At 36.3% G+C, this 15,436-nt stretch overlaps 4 protein-coding genes across 4 annotated transcripts; 2 read left to right on the top strand and 2 right to left on the bottom strand.

Moving 5' to 3' along the window:
- Positions 1–3,036: 3,036 nt before the first annotated feature.
- On the bottom strand, positions 3,037–3,303 carry MONOS_1827 (uncharacterized protein; the record flags this gene model as incomplete). The annotated part of the gene is made up of 1 exon (XM_067871273.1): positions 3,037–3,303. The coding sequence occupies one exon, from the start codon at positions 3,301–3,303 to the stop codon at positions 3,037–3,039; it is 267 nt and encodes an 88-aa protein (XP_067723726.1).
- Positions 3,304–5,182: 1,879 nt separating this feature from the next.
- Positions 5,183–6,443, top strand: MONOS_18656 (uncharacterized protein). The gene is made up of 2 exons (XM_067871695.1): positions 5,183–5,266; positions 5,348–6,443. Exons 1-2 carry the CDS (start codon positions 5,217–5,219, stop codon positions 6,069–6,071), a joined length of 774 nt encoding a protein of 257 aa, XP_067723727.1. The 5' UTR covers positions 5,183–5,216; the 3' UTR covers positions 6,072–6,443.
- A 518-nt stretch (positions 6,444–6,961) lies between these two features.
- On the bottom strand, positions 6,962–8,718 carry MONOS_1826 (Autophagy-related protein 18 B (Atg18B)). Its single transcript, XM_067871262.1, has 6 exons — positions 8,605–8,718; positions 8,455–8,528; positions 8,213–8,399; positions 8,057–8,139; positions 7,382–7,947; positions 6,962–7,288 (listed from the first exon to the last, which is right to left on the bottom strand). The coding sequence occupies exons 1-6, from the start codon at positions 8,661–8,663 to the stop codon at positions 7,178–7,180; spliced, it is 1,080 nt and encodes a 359-aa protein (XP_067723728.1). The 5' UTR covers positions 8,664–8,718; the 3' UTR covers positions 6,962–7,177.
- A 1,103-nt stretch (positions 8,719–9,821) lies between these two features.
- MONOS_1825 (uncharacterized protein) lies at positions 9,822–15,351 on the top strand (the record flags this gene model as incomplete). The annotated part of the gene is made up of 4 exons (XM_067871251.1): positions 9,822–9,862; positions 9,918–11,169; positions 11,374–12,661; positions 12,761–15,351. The coding sequence occupies 4 exons, from the start codon at positions 9,822–9,824 to the stop codon at positions 15,349–15,351; spliced, it is 5,172 nt and encodes a 1,723-aa protein (XP_067723729.1).
- Between the last annotated feature and the right edge of the window lie 85 nt (positions 15,352–15,436).

A 15,436-nucleotide genomic window follows, 5' to 3' on the forward strand; every position in this document is an offset into this window, starting at 1 on the left:
TTTTCTTTTCATTTATAAACATGTGTTTTTTCCCTTTTCATTTCATACCACAATTATTTAAAAAAAGATCTTTCTTCGAACAAAGTTACGATATGAAAAATAATGACCCATATTGTTTTATTTGAAAATTGAACGTTTGCGACTTTTCATATAGAATTAACAATATTTGAAATATTTATCTGTCGTTTCAAAACCCAAAATATGATTAGAAAAAATTGAAGAGGCATCACAAAATAGATATTTCACATTTCAGGGTTCATTAATGAATATTCATAACTACAGATATCGCACAAAATACCGGACATTGCACAAAATACCGGACAAGATCGAATTCACAATAACTGTAAGAGGAATAATTCTGACAATTTTCCTCAAAATATATCTCAATGATACAAACTCAATTGATATCCAAAACTTTCAAAATAGTTTCATTTGTGCTCAGAAAAAATATATATTGAAATTTCGGGGAAACTCAAAAACCTATTTCTCCGAGATTTCGATAAATATTTTTCTGAGCTCAAGCGAAGCTGTTCTGAAAGTCTTGCATGTCAAATGAGTTTGCATTGATGAGATATATTTTGAGCGAAATTATCAAAAATTTTCTTCTTTCGGTTATTGTGAAATCGATCTTGTTCGGTATTCTGTGCGATATCTGTATAATTCAAGCCAAAAAATTTGACAGAAGAAATATAACTTCAATAATCATCATCGTTATATTAAATAATATTTTATAAAAAAAGAAGTTGTGAAATTTGTCTATCCATTGTTTTTTGATGAATACGAAGTTTAAAACGTAATATGAATGGACTTTTTTATTGGAGTGCTAAATATCTTTTTCAATGTTTTGAATTAAGCCTGGTTGACGGATTGAAAAATTGATGGTTACGTCAGTCAGTGGAATATTTTCACGTCAATTGGCTTTTTTTCTCTCTATCTTGATATTTGAGGCAATAAACACAAATTTTATTGCTTAAAAATGTATGGTTATTTTTTGAAATAATTAATTATGTATTATTTTTTCCTCAAAAGAAAGAAAATATTATGAACCATAATTCTAATAATATTTATTCTGAGAAATATCTTTTTGCAATTGAACGCTTGAAGTCAATGATAGCTGATTGGTTTGCATATTGTTGTATTTGCCTATAATCTGTAAATGTTCTTCTTTCAGGGAATCCAGTGGAAATTTACGAAAATAAACAAAAAGTGGAATATCTTATTAATCTGCATGAATATCGAGTTTATTCTACAAATTCATAAAGAAAGTTCACAGGATGAAGAAAATTGGAAGTGAAAACTGAGAATCAGATGATGAAACACTTGAAAATCGAAGGCATAACGAATTTTATTATAAAGGAAAACAAGCATTGACTTGGGAATAATAAACAGAAAATTGCTTTAAAAAATGCTTTGAAGGTTTGATGTAGTTATTTTTTTCGAGTGATTATTATTTTTCATTCAGGATGCTGAAAGATAGAAGGAATGGATGGCTTTGAAGAAGAACAAGATAAGCTAGGAAGGAAAAAAAAGACGGACACATGAAATGCTAGATATTTCGAAGATTCATTGAATCGGGCTTTGACGAAGAATTCGTTTTTGAGGAAAGATGTTTTTTTTTTTGTGAAAGAGGGGAAGCGAATATGGAAGAGATGAAATGAAAAAGGGATCGCTCAATCTTTCGTATTTTTTGTTGGAAAGAAAGAAAGTGGATTGAGCTGAATGTTTGATGGATTTGGAGGATATTATTTGCCAGAAGAAAAAGGGACAGAAGAAAAGAATTTCAATGTATTTTTTTGTTGATGTTAATTGACTCTCATCTTCTCAATCTTCAACAAATAATCATCTCATTCAACACATTCATCATCATCATTGTCTTCTGGATCTTCTTTAAATATATCATCAACATTTCACACAAATTCTTCTTCTTCTTCTTCTTCTTCTGCTTCTTTTGCTAATTTGACATGTCTGTTTTCAATTGAGTTAAGGAATAATCTCCGGAATAAATCGAACGGGCCCTAACGATGGAATTTATTTTTTGTGATTTTTTTTTTGAATTATTTAAAGAAGAAGAAGAAGAAGGAAGAGGAGAACAAGGAAAAGAAGAAGAACATGAAGCTGGTTGAGAGCTAGCCACCAACTGCGGAATGTGCTTTACAGAGCGGGAAAAAGAGAAATGCAACCAGGGAGACTCAAACGAGATAGGAAGAACTTTGTTTATGCCACATGACTCAGAGAACAGCTTTGAATCTCTTTCAACCACCTTCGGTGTTCTGCAGCTTGTTATTTAAACATGGAACAATGAATGACTTTTATGCTTATGTGAGTGTCTGCCTCATTGCTACTTGCACAATCTTCACAATCCTTTCAAATAGCAAATGAATGTTCGACCTCTTCTTCTCCTTCTCATTTTCATTCTTTCTCCGCATCGTCCATCCCAGCTTCCACTTCTCCGCTTCAATTTCCATTATTCATTCTCTCTCTCAGATGAATGTGCTCAAACGGATTAAAACCACTACAGAAGACAAGTGCACAAAGGTTAAAAAGCAACAGGAAAGTGACAAACTGAAGAATTGTGTGGAGAAAATAACAAATATGAAGAAGAATACGAAGAGGAAATGAAGAAGAAGGAGAAGAAGAGGTGGTTGATTGTGGGAAGGCATCAGGAAAGAGATGGAAATGAGCACAAGGCGAGCCAACAACCGACGAATAAGATGAAGAAGCCAATGGAGATATGGAATTATAATTGGAGAGAGAAGGCGACAGATCTGAAATAGCAGGAGAAGAGAAAGAAGAAGACGTACAAAAGTGCGAAGAGGCAGAGAAAAGAGGATTAGATCCATTATAATTCATGTTTTTGAACAATCTCATTTATTGGAGTGGAAGCATTGAAGAAGAGAGAAGAGGCACTGCTTGACAGATCAGAGCTGCATTCAGCGAGTGTATCGCGGCCGATCCAAAAGGCAGCTGAAACGCACCGCCTTGGAATTCGACTGATGAATTGAGAAGAAACGAAGAAAAGGAAAAAGATGAAGAAGACTATGACAATGATGGAGATGACGATTTATCGCTTGAGTCATTGTGTTGTTTCATTCCTTCTTTTTCTCCATCACTTCCTTCTTCATCTGTTGTAGTGCTTTCATCCGTTCCAATGGGAATGATGTCTGATGTGATGAGTGCTGCCCTCAAAAGCGGCAGGTCGTCTCTGCCGAGGTAGAAGCAGTCGTCGATGGCGAACAGCATGGCATCTTTTAGCTGATTGTCAGAAACAAGATGGATGACTGGCTGTGGGATGAGGGAAAACATAGCAACGATCGGTTGAGTGGGTGTGGGAAAGGACAATAGCTCCGTTGGGGGAGAATGAAGTTAAAAAGAAGAAGATGGCGAAGAAGGAAAAGAAGCTGCAATAGAAGAGGAAATATCAGTGAAGCGTTAAAATAAAATTGAAAAATCAGCAAGCAATAATGGAATTCAGAAGGCATAGAGAGATGCACAAAGCTGTTGAAAATACAGAATTCATGACAAAGAAGATATGTTGAAAGCTATTAAAGCACTTCGAACTTTATCATAGAAAAGAAGTGAGATTTTATTGAAAAGAGCAAGAAACGCAACACATATTCTCCTTCTCGTTAACTTCCATCATGAATATTGCTTTCAGTTTCCTCATTCAGATGTTCTTCTTTTTATTTGCTCATTGATATTAACGCTTCACAAGAACTATTTTTAAATATGCAGTTTATTCATGAAAATATTGATTGATATTTTTGTGAAAATCAAAAAAGAAAACAGATGATTTATTGTTTATTTCAAAATTTATTGAAAGAAATGTGAAATGAAAAAACTTTTGTCAAAAGACAAAACAGTTAAAAGAGCATTCAGTGCTTCAAAGATAGAGAATGCCTTCTGTCACCAGAGATCCTTTTTGTTCTTGAAAAGACACATTCGCAGCTTGATTCGCTGCATTGAGATGAAACAAATGAAAAAAAGATGTTTGAAAGAATTGTTTGAATAAATTCTTTCTTCGTGATCTCTGCGTCGAACTTTTGTGTGTCGTCTTCTTATACGAAGCTTGGTGCTTCATTCAAAAAATCCGGAAACAGTTTGAAACATAAATCCCTGATCTCTTTTGATTGATTTGATTATACTGTTACAACGTATCTTTCAAAACCTTGTCTAATTCGTGTAGCCCAGTAAAATCATATGGAACATACCACTTGATAACAAACTTCTTTCTCTTTTCTGGTTCCAGTTGTGAAGTCAAATTGATCTTCTGGTTTTAAAACAGCACCTCCACATTATCTACGCCAAATTCTATTTCATCAGTTCCGTCTTCCATTGCATCTTCAGTTAAGTCACGAGAATTATTTTGGAAATATGTGATGCGAGAATATGTCAAACATGACGAAGAAAAACTATCAAAAGAAGAAGAGCAGGAGGAACTTGTTGAAGGAAACGAAAAAGACTCATGCATGCTTTCATCTTTTTTCTTTTCACTTTATTTTGTTGATCCGGTCATTTGAAGATACACTTTAAAGTGTGTTCATGCTATTCAAAGTGAATAAATCAATCAAAAAACGATGCATTTAATATGTTTATCCATAAAGGCATTCTGAAATTCACTCAAAATATATTAACATACAATTATGTTGGGTGTTGACACAAAAATTTGACAAAGTCAAAAAAAGATCGACCAGACTGTGACTTAGGCAATTTCCAAAAAATTGATCCGGTCAAAACCCATTAACGTGTTCTTTATTTCTTTAAAAAAGTTTCGATTATTTTTTGTTCGATTTAAATTTTTCATTTTCCTTTTATTTTATTAAGTGTGTGAACGATAAACTGTTAAACTTTTGAATAATTTTGATTCGATATAAATGCTTTTTGACTTCAAGCATTTTTAAAGTCAGTCAAAAGAAGATTTCCTTAAGACAAAAGTCTTAAGTCACCCAGGCTTATTTTGAATTATTTTGTTATAGGATAAAATGTGAATAAAAGATTTTTTTGTGGAAGAAATAAACATAATTGTTTTTATTTTTGAAATTTATTCCATTTGCTTTTAGAAATAAAAAAATGATGTTAATTTGTGTCGACAAAATGATGATTATTTATTTTCAGTTGACGATGCATATTTTTGTTTTTATATTATTCACATTGATTCATATGAAAATTACATTGTTGTCCCCATAATTACAGAATTTATTTATGAAAGAAGTGATTTAATGGATACACACAATGTTGAATTGTCCAAAAATATTGATGTAAATTCATTGTATGATATTTTATTATATTCAAATCTAAAATAGTCTTTTTTGCTTAATTCAACAATTATTTAATATTTACACTTTAAAAGGGAAAATTGTTCCATTAAAGACAAACAATCTATTTCAAAAACAATTTCTTCTTTTGAAGGAAAGTGTTATTCTTCAAGTGAACCTGTATCTAATTGCAAACTTGGATTTTATCGAAACAAACCAGAACATTTAACACTGCAAAATAAAAGAATAGAATTTGAAATATCCATTGCTCAAGCACCAGACGCTTTTATAGAAGTTGTTTCACAACAAATTTGCATATTATTTGCTGTTATTCTTCCAAAGCTCATCTACACCAAGAGACATTTTAGTTCAGGAAAAGAAAAAATTATTATTGAACTTTCTGAAGAAGGGCTCAAAACATATGATAAAGTTCAACACTTTTATAAATTTATAAGAGATGAAACAAAATTGACAACAGTCGAATTAGTTCATACATTCGTTCTTATGGAGCATCTTATGAGAATTGAATCAAAAGAGCAAAGTGAAGGAAGGCCAACAATGATTGCAGAATCGAATCTTGGAACATTATTATTGTGCGTTGTAATGATTGCTATTAAACTGAATCGGGATATCCCCTTTCGTAATGGATGGTGGGCAACAATGTTAAAAGTACCTTTGGATGTTTTAAATCAATCGGAATTAATATTTTTGGAAAGGGTAAAATTTTGTACGCACATGGAAGAAAGTGAGTACGTATATTTGCTTAATAAATTTACGTCTGTGTTCCAAATTCAACATTGTGAATTAAAGTTGAAATAAATTTTCTTTGAATTAAGATTTTTAGTTTTATATTTCTTTCTAGTTTTATTACAAATGAAATTATTTACCTAATTTTTTTGGATTTATTTTTTCAAATTGGATTATGAAATTATATTAATTTTTGAGAGTTCATGTGAGATCATCATGATGACTTCAGGTGCTTTGTTTTTTTTCTTTCATTTTTGGTAATATGTAATGATTTTTTGTTTGGTTTTTGAATTTGCTTTTTAAAATACTTATTGCTTTGTTGAGATTGATATTCAATTGTGAATTATCCGTTTGCTTTTCATTTTTTTACTCATTGGAAGAGTCCAGCACCAAGCTGCATGATCTTTTAATGAGTAAATATTTAACACGAGTTTTTACCAAAAATTTCCTTTTCTTTTCATTGAATAAAGTTATAAAAACCTCAAAGTTGCATAAACAATTAAAGTTATTAAAGATTTCATTTTTTAGAGATGCGCTTTATTCACAAAATAGTTGTTGAGCAGAGAGATTCTTTAAAACTGTACTTCACAAAATACACTTATATTTTCGAAAAAGAATGAATTTATTATTAACCAATATTAATAATAATCTTTCAAAAATTGAAAGATTATATAAATGATAATAAATATACACAAAAAAAAAAAAAAACAAAAAAGTTTTATTTCTTGTTGAAGGAAGAAAAAATATTTCAAGCTTTAAATATTTAAGAAAAAGTTTTGTTTTTCACAAGGGGAATTAGATCAATTGGTAGATCGCGCGCTTTGCATGCGTGAGGCACCGGGATCGAAACCCGGATTCTCCATATTTTTGTTGTAATTTTGACTTTATAAAATAAGAACTATTATTTGTGATTTTTTTTGTTTATATATCCATTTAATTTTATTCTCCCAAAAAACCTCAAATATTTATGACTTATTTTATTATGAATTACATCGAAGATTGCGAATGAGATGAAAAAAGTAAAACAATCAAGCAAACACTCTCATAAAATTATTAAGCTCAATAAAGAATATAAATGTTTGCAAGTCAAAAAACACAATTATTAATAAATTGAATCAAAGAAGTGAAGCAGGGTGTATTGGGAAGAAAAAGAAAGTTGTTTAGGATAACAACCATTTTTATGAGGATGTGCTTAAGAGAGAATGATGTTCTGCACGTTCGCATTTTTTATTAGTAGACCCTGGAGGTGGCAAGCGGAAGTGGAAATATTGACCATCGGCAAAGGCAACCTTTTGATAAAATTGAATAATAAAAAATGATTCAAAAGTGAATACAAAAAAATTAAAAATATATTATAATTATGTTTAAAAGAAATATTGCACCTGAATGGTTTGATTATCGGGCTTGAACGAGGAAATATGCTTTGTTTCAGTGATTCCTTCTTGATCAAGGCGAATGAACGCACATGATTTCTCACTCTTTTTCTCTCCTTGAATTGCAAATATGTGAATGGTCTTGGAACTTGATGAAACAACAAGCATCGTTCCATCATCGCTAAAGGCAAGGGAGTGGATGTGGGCTTGTCTACCCACACTTGACCTTTTCAATTCCATAACCATTGCTTTTGATTCAGTATCCCACACGCGAATTATTGTTCCCTTTGCGGATGCAGTTGCAAGCCATTGCCCATCTTTACGGAAAGCCAACGCAACCACTGGATGGTCATGAGCTTCCAAGATCTGATAGCTTCCATAAGTTTCTGCGTCCGTTGTTGAAGCACCCGAAGAGGTTGGAGTTGGCGTTCGAGCAGATCCTGGCTCATTCAATCTTGCCAAACACACATTTCCACGAGCTGGATCACATGGATATGCGAGTATCGGCTTTTGTGGACAGAGAGCAACAATGGGTGGGTTGGACAATGCTTCAGGAGGAACAGGGGTAGTTTGGTCTTAAAAAAAAATATCATTTATAATAAACGCAGTTATTAAAAACAATATTATTCATTATTCAACAAACAAATCAATACATGAAAACATTTTCATAAAAGATGTACATACTAAAGTACATGTCTAATGTGCAAACGGGCTCAATCTTTTCAAGTGTGTAAATAATAATTGATTGCTTCAAAACAACAACCAAGCTGTTAAATGACATGGAATATGAAGCAAAAGTTTAGTGTTATCTTTTGACAAAAATTATCATCAAAATCAAACTATTGTTGATTCAATTTGACAGATTGAATATCTTCATTAAAACGAAGTAGACAAATAACTTGATCAATTTTGGTGTTGTAAAGGTAAAGCACTCTCGGGGTGAAATTTTCAACACTTGAATTACAAACAACAGCCAATAATGATGTGGAAAAGAACATTTCGCAAAGGTGAATTGGATGATCAGAAACTTACAAATGTTACAGGAAATTAAAATATGAAAATATGCTTAATTAAAAACACACATCCTCGTGTGCACTGATCAAATGGATCGGTTCTCCAAAGAGTATATCCAGCTTTTGTCCCAACTAGTAAACATCTGTCGTTACAAAAATTGTGACCAAGCCATTGTAAGCAATTCATCAATCATAATTTAATCGAAATCCATGACATACGTGTTGGTCTGATTAAAGCTTAGAAAAGTTATATCTTTTGTGCGTTCCCTTATTTGCATTAGTCAAGTCTTTCACAAAAATATGAAAGTTACGATCCAATACAGACCATAAAGTAAGGGTACTTACCTTTATTTGATTTTCAATTATTGATTCCATAAATAATTGCGAAAATCATCTCTCTCTATCATAACTTTTTCGTATTGAATTATAAAGAGTTATTTGAATAATATGAAATTCGGCAACCCATGATAATAATTATTATATTTTATTTTATTGTGTAGCAGCCTTTAAAAGAGTGGAATGAGATGTTGCGTTATAAAATATTTTTTAGTATTATATTTGCATAATGCAATTAACATGGCATTGCTTGTTAATCAACCTTTCACTTCACACACTTCATCTTGTTCCGATGGTGCTACCACGTCTCTTTTTACGAAATTTCAAAACACATTATCATTAACTTGTTCACCTACTGTTTTTTATTTCGATAAGCATCAAATCCGTTTGCAAAACACTTCATTGAAATTACAGAACATAAACATTTTATCTGAATCATTTCACCATCTTCTTAGTGTTGATTGGAGTTCACTTCTTTGTTTGAGCGACATTAGTTTTTCTATGCAAACAACTTTACATTGCCATTTGATAACTTATTCTGGAGAGGTTGATGCATTCAATCTTTCCCTTTCTTTTCCACATTCTTTATCTTCATTATCTTCTTCTATTTTCCATTCTGCCCATCAAAACTCAGGGTTCAAGATAACTTTGACAACTCTTTTTTCTTTAAAATTTTGTGAAGATGCTTATTCTTCCCTTTTTTGTATTGGAAGAGGAAAATATCAATTAATCGATAAATGCTTGTTTTGCAACATATCTCAAATAAAGAAAAATTTTCATCAACATCCACAAGATTACAATTCTTTTAATATGTTATTTTGCTCTCGTTCTAAGTTTGTTTCAGTTAGGGGATTCTTACACGGGCTGTATGATGCTAATAACACACCAAAATCTTTTTTTTCGACAAATTCTTCTTTTTTGAAATGCCAACAAGAAAATTCATTTAATACAGAATATAAGACCCAACAGTATTTAGTTGAAACATCAACATTTGAAGACGACGAATTTTCTCTTTGTTATGCATCTGAAAAGAGTCAAAGTGTGAGTGGAGGAGGGATTGCTTTCTGTGGAAATTCGTCTTCTGATCTTACCATCCAAAGATGCACATTTACACAGTGTACAGCAACTGGGTGGGGTGGTGGTGTTTTTGTGAAATGTTGTGGTGAAGTAATTATTAATTCGACTTACTTTTTCAGTTGTAATTCACAAAAGTGCGAAGGAGGAGGATTGTTCTGCAAAGGTGCGACAGACAAATTAACAGTGGAAGACTGCACATTTGGAGTCTGCTCTGGGTACAGAGCGGGAGGCGGCTGCGCAATAATTTTTGATGAAAAACAAGAAATAGATTCTTTAATCGTTCTTGTAACAGGAACCCGCTTTAGGGATTCTATTTCGAAAAAACTTGATTCACAATTCGAAGAGAATTCATTTGAATCGCATGCAAACACTTTGACAACCAAAATGCTCTCATCTTCCTTTCACAGCACTTCATCTGCTTCTCTCATCCCTTCTGTTTCACCGAGTGATTATCATTCTATCAACGAGTTCACACCATGCGATGGAGAAGGCTCAGGCTTGTTTATTCAATTCGATGTTTCGCATTCGTTGCTGTATTCAATCAAAGAATGCATCTTTCTTGGCTGTTCAGCGTCCGCACATGGTGCCGCTTCGCTTTTTATTCCCGACAAGATTGAATTGTCCGTATTGGGATTCTGCGTATTTACTGGGAACGAGCGTGGAGATGGGATTGCATCCGATGTTGCGTTTCATGCACCTTCTGATGATGTTGTTTGCCCCATCACTTATTGCTTCACTTTGTCGAAGAAAGATAATGTTGCGCTGTGTCTGCCGGCAGACGCCTCGTACTCCTTCAGCAGGGAAGCCTGTGAGCTGAAGGACGAGTGGCTGCCGGTGGGAAGCCTGACGCGGGCAGTCAATGCAGAAATCGGGTCGGACAAGAACTTCTTGTGCGGTATGAACGGCAACCGCCCCTGCGCCTCGCTGTCGTATGTGCTGAGCTCTGTGGTGGATGGCTCGCTGCATTGGATAGCCACAATCGGAGCCAGCTCTTATTTGAACGAAGGTGTTGACGGAATCATTTATGACATCATGATCGATGTGCTTGGAGAAGATAAGCGGTCGACAATCTTTGATATAAGAGACATGAAGAACTGTGGAGATGAGGCGGTGTACGAACTGGTTAATTCAACTGTTTCTTTGTCTTCGGTGTCTGTCCTGATGCGTCCTGAAAAGGCGATCGAGTTTGTTATGGCTGATGGGTGTCAGATTGCAATCGAGTACTGTCTGTTCAATGCAGGCAGCACTCAGAAGATGTACCCGCTCCACACACAGTTCTTCATTTTTGTGGACTCAAAGTTTTCGTTCTCCTATTGCGAAATAAACTACATCAGGATGGCAGCTATGCCTTTCCTTTCAATTGTGGAAGAGGTTTGGATATGATGCATTTTCTTTGATTTCATTTTCCATTTAATGATTTCTTTCCTTTAATTTGTGTTTATTAAATTTTATTTGCTATTCTGACAATACAAATGTATTTTTAACGTTGATTTTTGATGAATTCTTATTATTTGATTTTCTTATCTTTTATTTTTAACCTTTTAATTTTGTTGTGTTTCTGTTTGCATATTTCAGGTTGGGTCTTCACATGAATTTTCTTTTTTCAATTGCAACATGACAAATTGCTCAGCAAGAAACTCAAATTCTCCCTTGCTATTATATAAAGTGACACAAACACCAGCACCTACACACAGAAGGAGACAATCACAAATGCAGAAGAGCAGCTCTTTCATTCGGGAATCCTTTTCTGATCTGTCTGTGCTGGTGATCAACTCCAGCAGCTTCAGCGACATCACCAACGACATCCACGAGAAGGGGGGTCTGCTAAACACGATGATCTCGCGGACGCACGAAGTCTTTGTGAGCAGCAGCACTTTCACGTCGTGTGTGGCATCGATGCAGTCAGCCAAAGGCGGAGTTGCATACTTTGACTGCTCAAATGGAACAGGAGTGAACAACTGGAAGCTGTCCAATGTAGTGTTCAGAAACAATGCAGCAGCCTTTGGCAGAGATTTGTTTTTGATTGTGCCAAACATGATGACGCTGAATAGTATGACCATCACTTACAATTCAACACCGAAGGATTACGTCATTGCCAATTCAGTCATGTGCAAGGACGAAATCTTTTCTGTGCCGATGGATCTGCTGTTCCTCTTCATGACATGGTCTGGCACATACTTCCACGTCTCGTCGGGACCTACAGCTATAGACTGGATCAACTGCGGTGAAATTGAAGTGCCTTGCGAGACTATCGGATATCTACTGAAGCGGAGAGCGATGGTGGATGTCACATTCAATATCACCCCGCTGCACCCGTACTATCAGAACGAACCAATTGCGCTCAACAGACTGATTCTGAGCGGAAGATTCCAGAACTCATACGGAGACAGCATTCAGTTCACAGGAGCTGAGTTGCAACCTGATTACTGCTCAGCAAATAGAGAAGACAGAAACGGAAAGGAAAGCTTTTCATTAAGCACCGAGGAAAAGACAACACACAACAAGAATGATTCAGATAGCACTATAACAATGAACGATACGAATAACAGTTTTGACGTTACAGACGATAGAAGAAGCAGAGGAAAAGGAACTAGTCAAAGAAATAGCAACAGTTTCAATGGAGCTGAATGGATGGTGCATGCCAATAGAGAGCTTACAATACAGAGTGTCAAGATAATCTATGGTGATCTGCCAGACACCATTGCCGTTCTGTTCAGCACGGAAAATGCAGCTGCTACGTTCAGCAACATTACAGTCAAGGGCGCAGAGAATACACGCCAGGATGCAGGTCTTGTGGTCGTATATGGCGGGTCACTAGCACTCACAACAGCCATCTTCAGCAATCTCGAAGTGAGGTGGCACAGTCTGATCCAAGTTGTGGACTCAACCGTGTATTTGAGCATGTGCAGGTTCGATCAAGTGTCGCTTGATAAAGCATCGTGCATCAGCATCTCAAACACAGCCGAAGAGATTATATCAGCACATTTCAATCAGAGCTCAAATTCTGCTGCGAACAGCCTGGCAAAGCAAAGTGCGCTCATGTTCGACAGCAACGTGACTGAATCTACTCTCTCAGACTCATTCTTTAGGATCGGCTCAGGAATCAAGCAGACCGTCTATCTCTTTGTCAGAGGCTCCAAATTCAACATCCAGTCAAATTTAGACAAGCCTGCGTTTCTGCTCACTGGGAGTCCAAGCAAACCTCCATTAAGTGGCAATTCATCTTCTGTTCACTCTTCTACAGAAGAAGTTCCGACTTTGAACTTTATCTCCAAAGACAACTCGTTCCAGGGGTGCAATGCTCCTTCTTCACTGACAGGAGGCGTCTTCTGCCACACTCTGCTGAACAATGAAGACAGCATGTTCGCGCTGGACAACACCTTCTTCAGCAGCTGCAGTGCGGCAGAGACTGTTGGCTATGGCGGCTGCGTTTATCTCAAATGCGCAGAGAATGCCTCAACGTTTACCTTTTCAAACATTTTCTTCCATCCATCGCGTGAGTGTGTTGGAAAGCTGCTCTTCATTGCAGCATATGGACTTGGGGTTGTTGCGAATCCGATGAGATTTCGCTTTGGATGGTATGAAGAGATGTTTGATACGAACTCTATGTGCGGCATTGATATGGCGCAGGCTGGAGAACAAGGAGCCAGCTCGAAGGAGAGTGCAATTGTGAACCTGCTTGATATCTTTGCGATGCTGTCGTGCTCAGACAATGTGTATGTGTCGATGAAAGAGAAGAATGCAGTGGACAATTCAAAGTGCGGGATGAAAGTTTCAACGCCCTGCAAGACACTTGCAGAGGGTGCAAGGCATGCGATTAATGATGGATATCTGAAACTTCTGGATGACAACAGCATTGGCAGCGAGATTGATATCACCAACGTCAAATTGCAGGCATTTGGCACAGAGACAGAGTTCGCGACGATTGCTGTTGAAAGGCTCGACCATTCATTTAAGCCAGGAGTGATCGTGAATACGGGAAACTCAAGCATTTATGGTATCTCATTTTTGTTCACACAGGATTCGAAGGTGCCTCATCGTTCATTGATTTATTCTGAAGGAATAGTGTTGCAAATCCTGTCGAGCCAGTTCACTTCGAATGGAGGCCCCTTCGATCCATTCACGTTTTCGTTGATTACTTGTGAGTTTGGCGGGTTTGACTTTTTGGATTTGTTGGTCTGCAATCTGTCTTTCCAGGCGAATGTGATGACGCTGTCTGAAGACAACACAATGTCAATACGATCAACACGGTTTGAAAACATTACCATAACGGCAGGCACAGTACTTGTCATCAGCGATAAATATTCACTGCCGCATCCTTCGAATCATTGCTTGGCAATTGTTGATGGCTGTTTTTCAAACATCTACAAAACATTGGTGGGTACAACATGTTTTCTGTATTTAGTTGAAACAGGGACTGCTGAGCTGTCTAATGTGAAGTTCATCAATTGCTCAGCATCTAACAATTCATTCTACGGGAGTATTGCATACATTGAAGCATTCAATGCTGTTTTAAACACATGTTTGTTTTCTGGTGCAGTCTCATTGTCACATGAAAATGATAACATGCGAAAAGGAACAGAAACAAATCCTTTTAACGATCAAATTTCACCAACCTTGCATAAAGTGAAAGAGAAAGACGCTGCTCTTGATATCGAAATGTGTTCGTGGTCAGGCGCTGGATTGACAATAGTGGCAACAATAGGCACGCTCTACTCGTGCGAGTTCTGCTTCCTTTCTGACGGTGCCCTTCTGGTTGGAGGAGGGCGAGTGCTGATGGACGGCAACTACTTCCACGACAACGGAAATCCCAAATCGAGATTTCCTGGCATACACCACAACATCATCTGCTTTGCTCGCACAAGCGTGCGCATGGAGAATATGGAGAAAGGCGATGGATCTCTTCTGTCTCCGTCGCTGTGGATGATCGAAGGAGACTGCAACGTCACTGCACCTACAGGCTCTCCAGCTTCTGAGTCGCTCTTTTTCATCCCAAAGCTTTCATCTGCAAAGTATTCTGTCATTGACAACGAGATCAATATAACTTTTGATGGAATGCAGCTGTTTCCGTGCTGCATAGGATATCGCATCTTCAGCCCTTCTTCCCCCGAGCCGTTCATCGGCAACTTCTCAGACGCGAGTGGCGGGCGCCTGTTTGCAAAGATTTCAAAGGACGTGCTGCAAATTGTGCCGTCGATGAATGTCTCAATCGATTATGCTGGGCGTGCAGGACGTGAAGGACTTCTTTCGACGTACCCAATTGAGCTGATTGAAGAAGTGATTAAGAAGCCAGAAGGGAAAAACAAGATCCTCATCATTGCATATGCTCTATGTGGAACAGCATTTTCGGTTACGGTGGCGTCAATCGTCGTCATCTTCTGCTTTATCCGAAGAAGAAAACAAGAAGTATTATCATCACACGAGACGGCAAGCTCCATCAACTATGGCTCGTTCTACATTCGTGACTCTTATGTGATGGAGCGTATCAGCACCATTTCTGCTGTTGCTATACCAGCTGATGTGCAACCTCCAAACTTTGAGGAAGACGACTGAACAATTTCACTTCATTTTGATGTCAAATGAATTATATAGCGTTTTTATGTTGTAAATTATGTACCATTTATTTATGTTTTATAAT

Source organism: Monocercomonoides exilis (assembly GCF_001643675.1).
Source record: "Monocercomonoides exilis strain PA203 chromosome Unknown scaffold36-1065637, whole genome shotgun sequence".
NCBI classification, from domain to species: Eukaryota; Preaxostyla; order Oxymonadida; family Polymastigidae; genus Monocercomonoides; species Monocercomonoides exilis.

Excerpts from the sequence above, each read along its gene's own strand:
- MONOS_18656 (XM_067871695.1), top strand. The coding sequence starts at position 5,217 with ATGGATACACACAATGTTGAATTGTCCAAAAATATTGATGTAAATTCA. Across the intron at positions 5,267-5,347 it reads AATATTGATGTAAATTCATT|GGAAAATTGTTCCATTAAAG; the intron begins GTATGATATTTT and ends ACACTTTAAAAG.
- MONOS_1826 (XM_067871262.1), bottom strand. The coding sequence starts at position 8,663 with ATGCAAATAAGGGAACGCACAAAAGATATAACTTTTCTAAGCTTTAAT. Across the intron at positions 8,529-8,604 it reads AGCTTTAATCAGACCAACAC|ATGTTTACTAGTTGGGACAA; the intron begins GTATGTCATGGA and ends TTGTAACGACAG. Across the intron at positions 8,140-8,212 it reads GTCAAATTGAATCAACAATA|CTTGGTTGTTGTTTTGAAGC; the intron begins GTTTGATTTTGA and ends GTCATTTAACAG.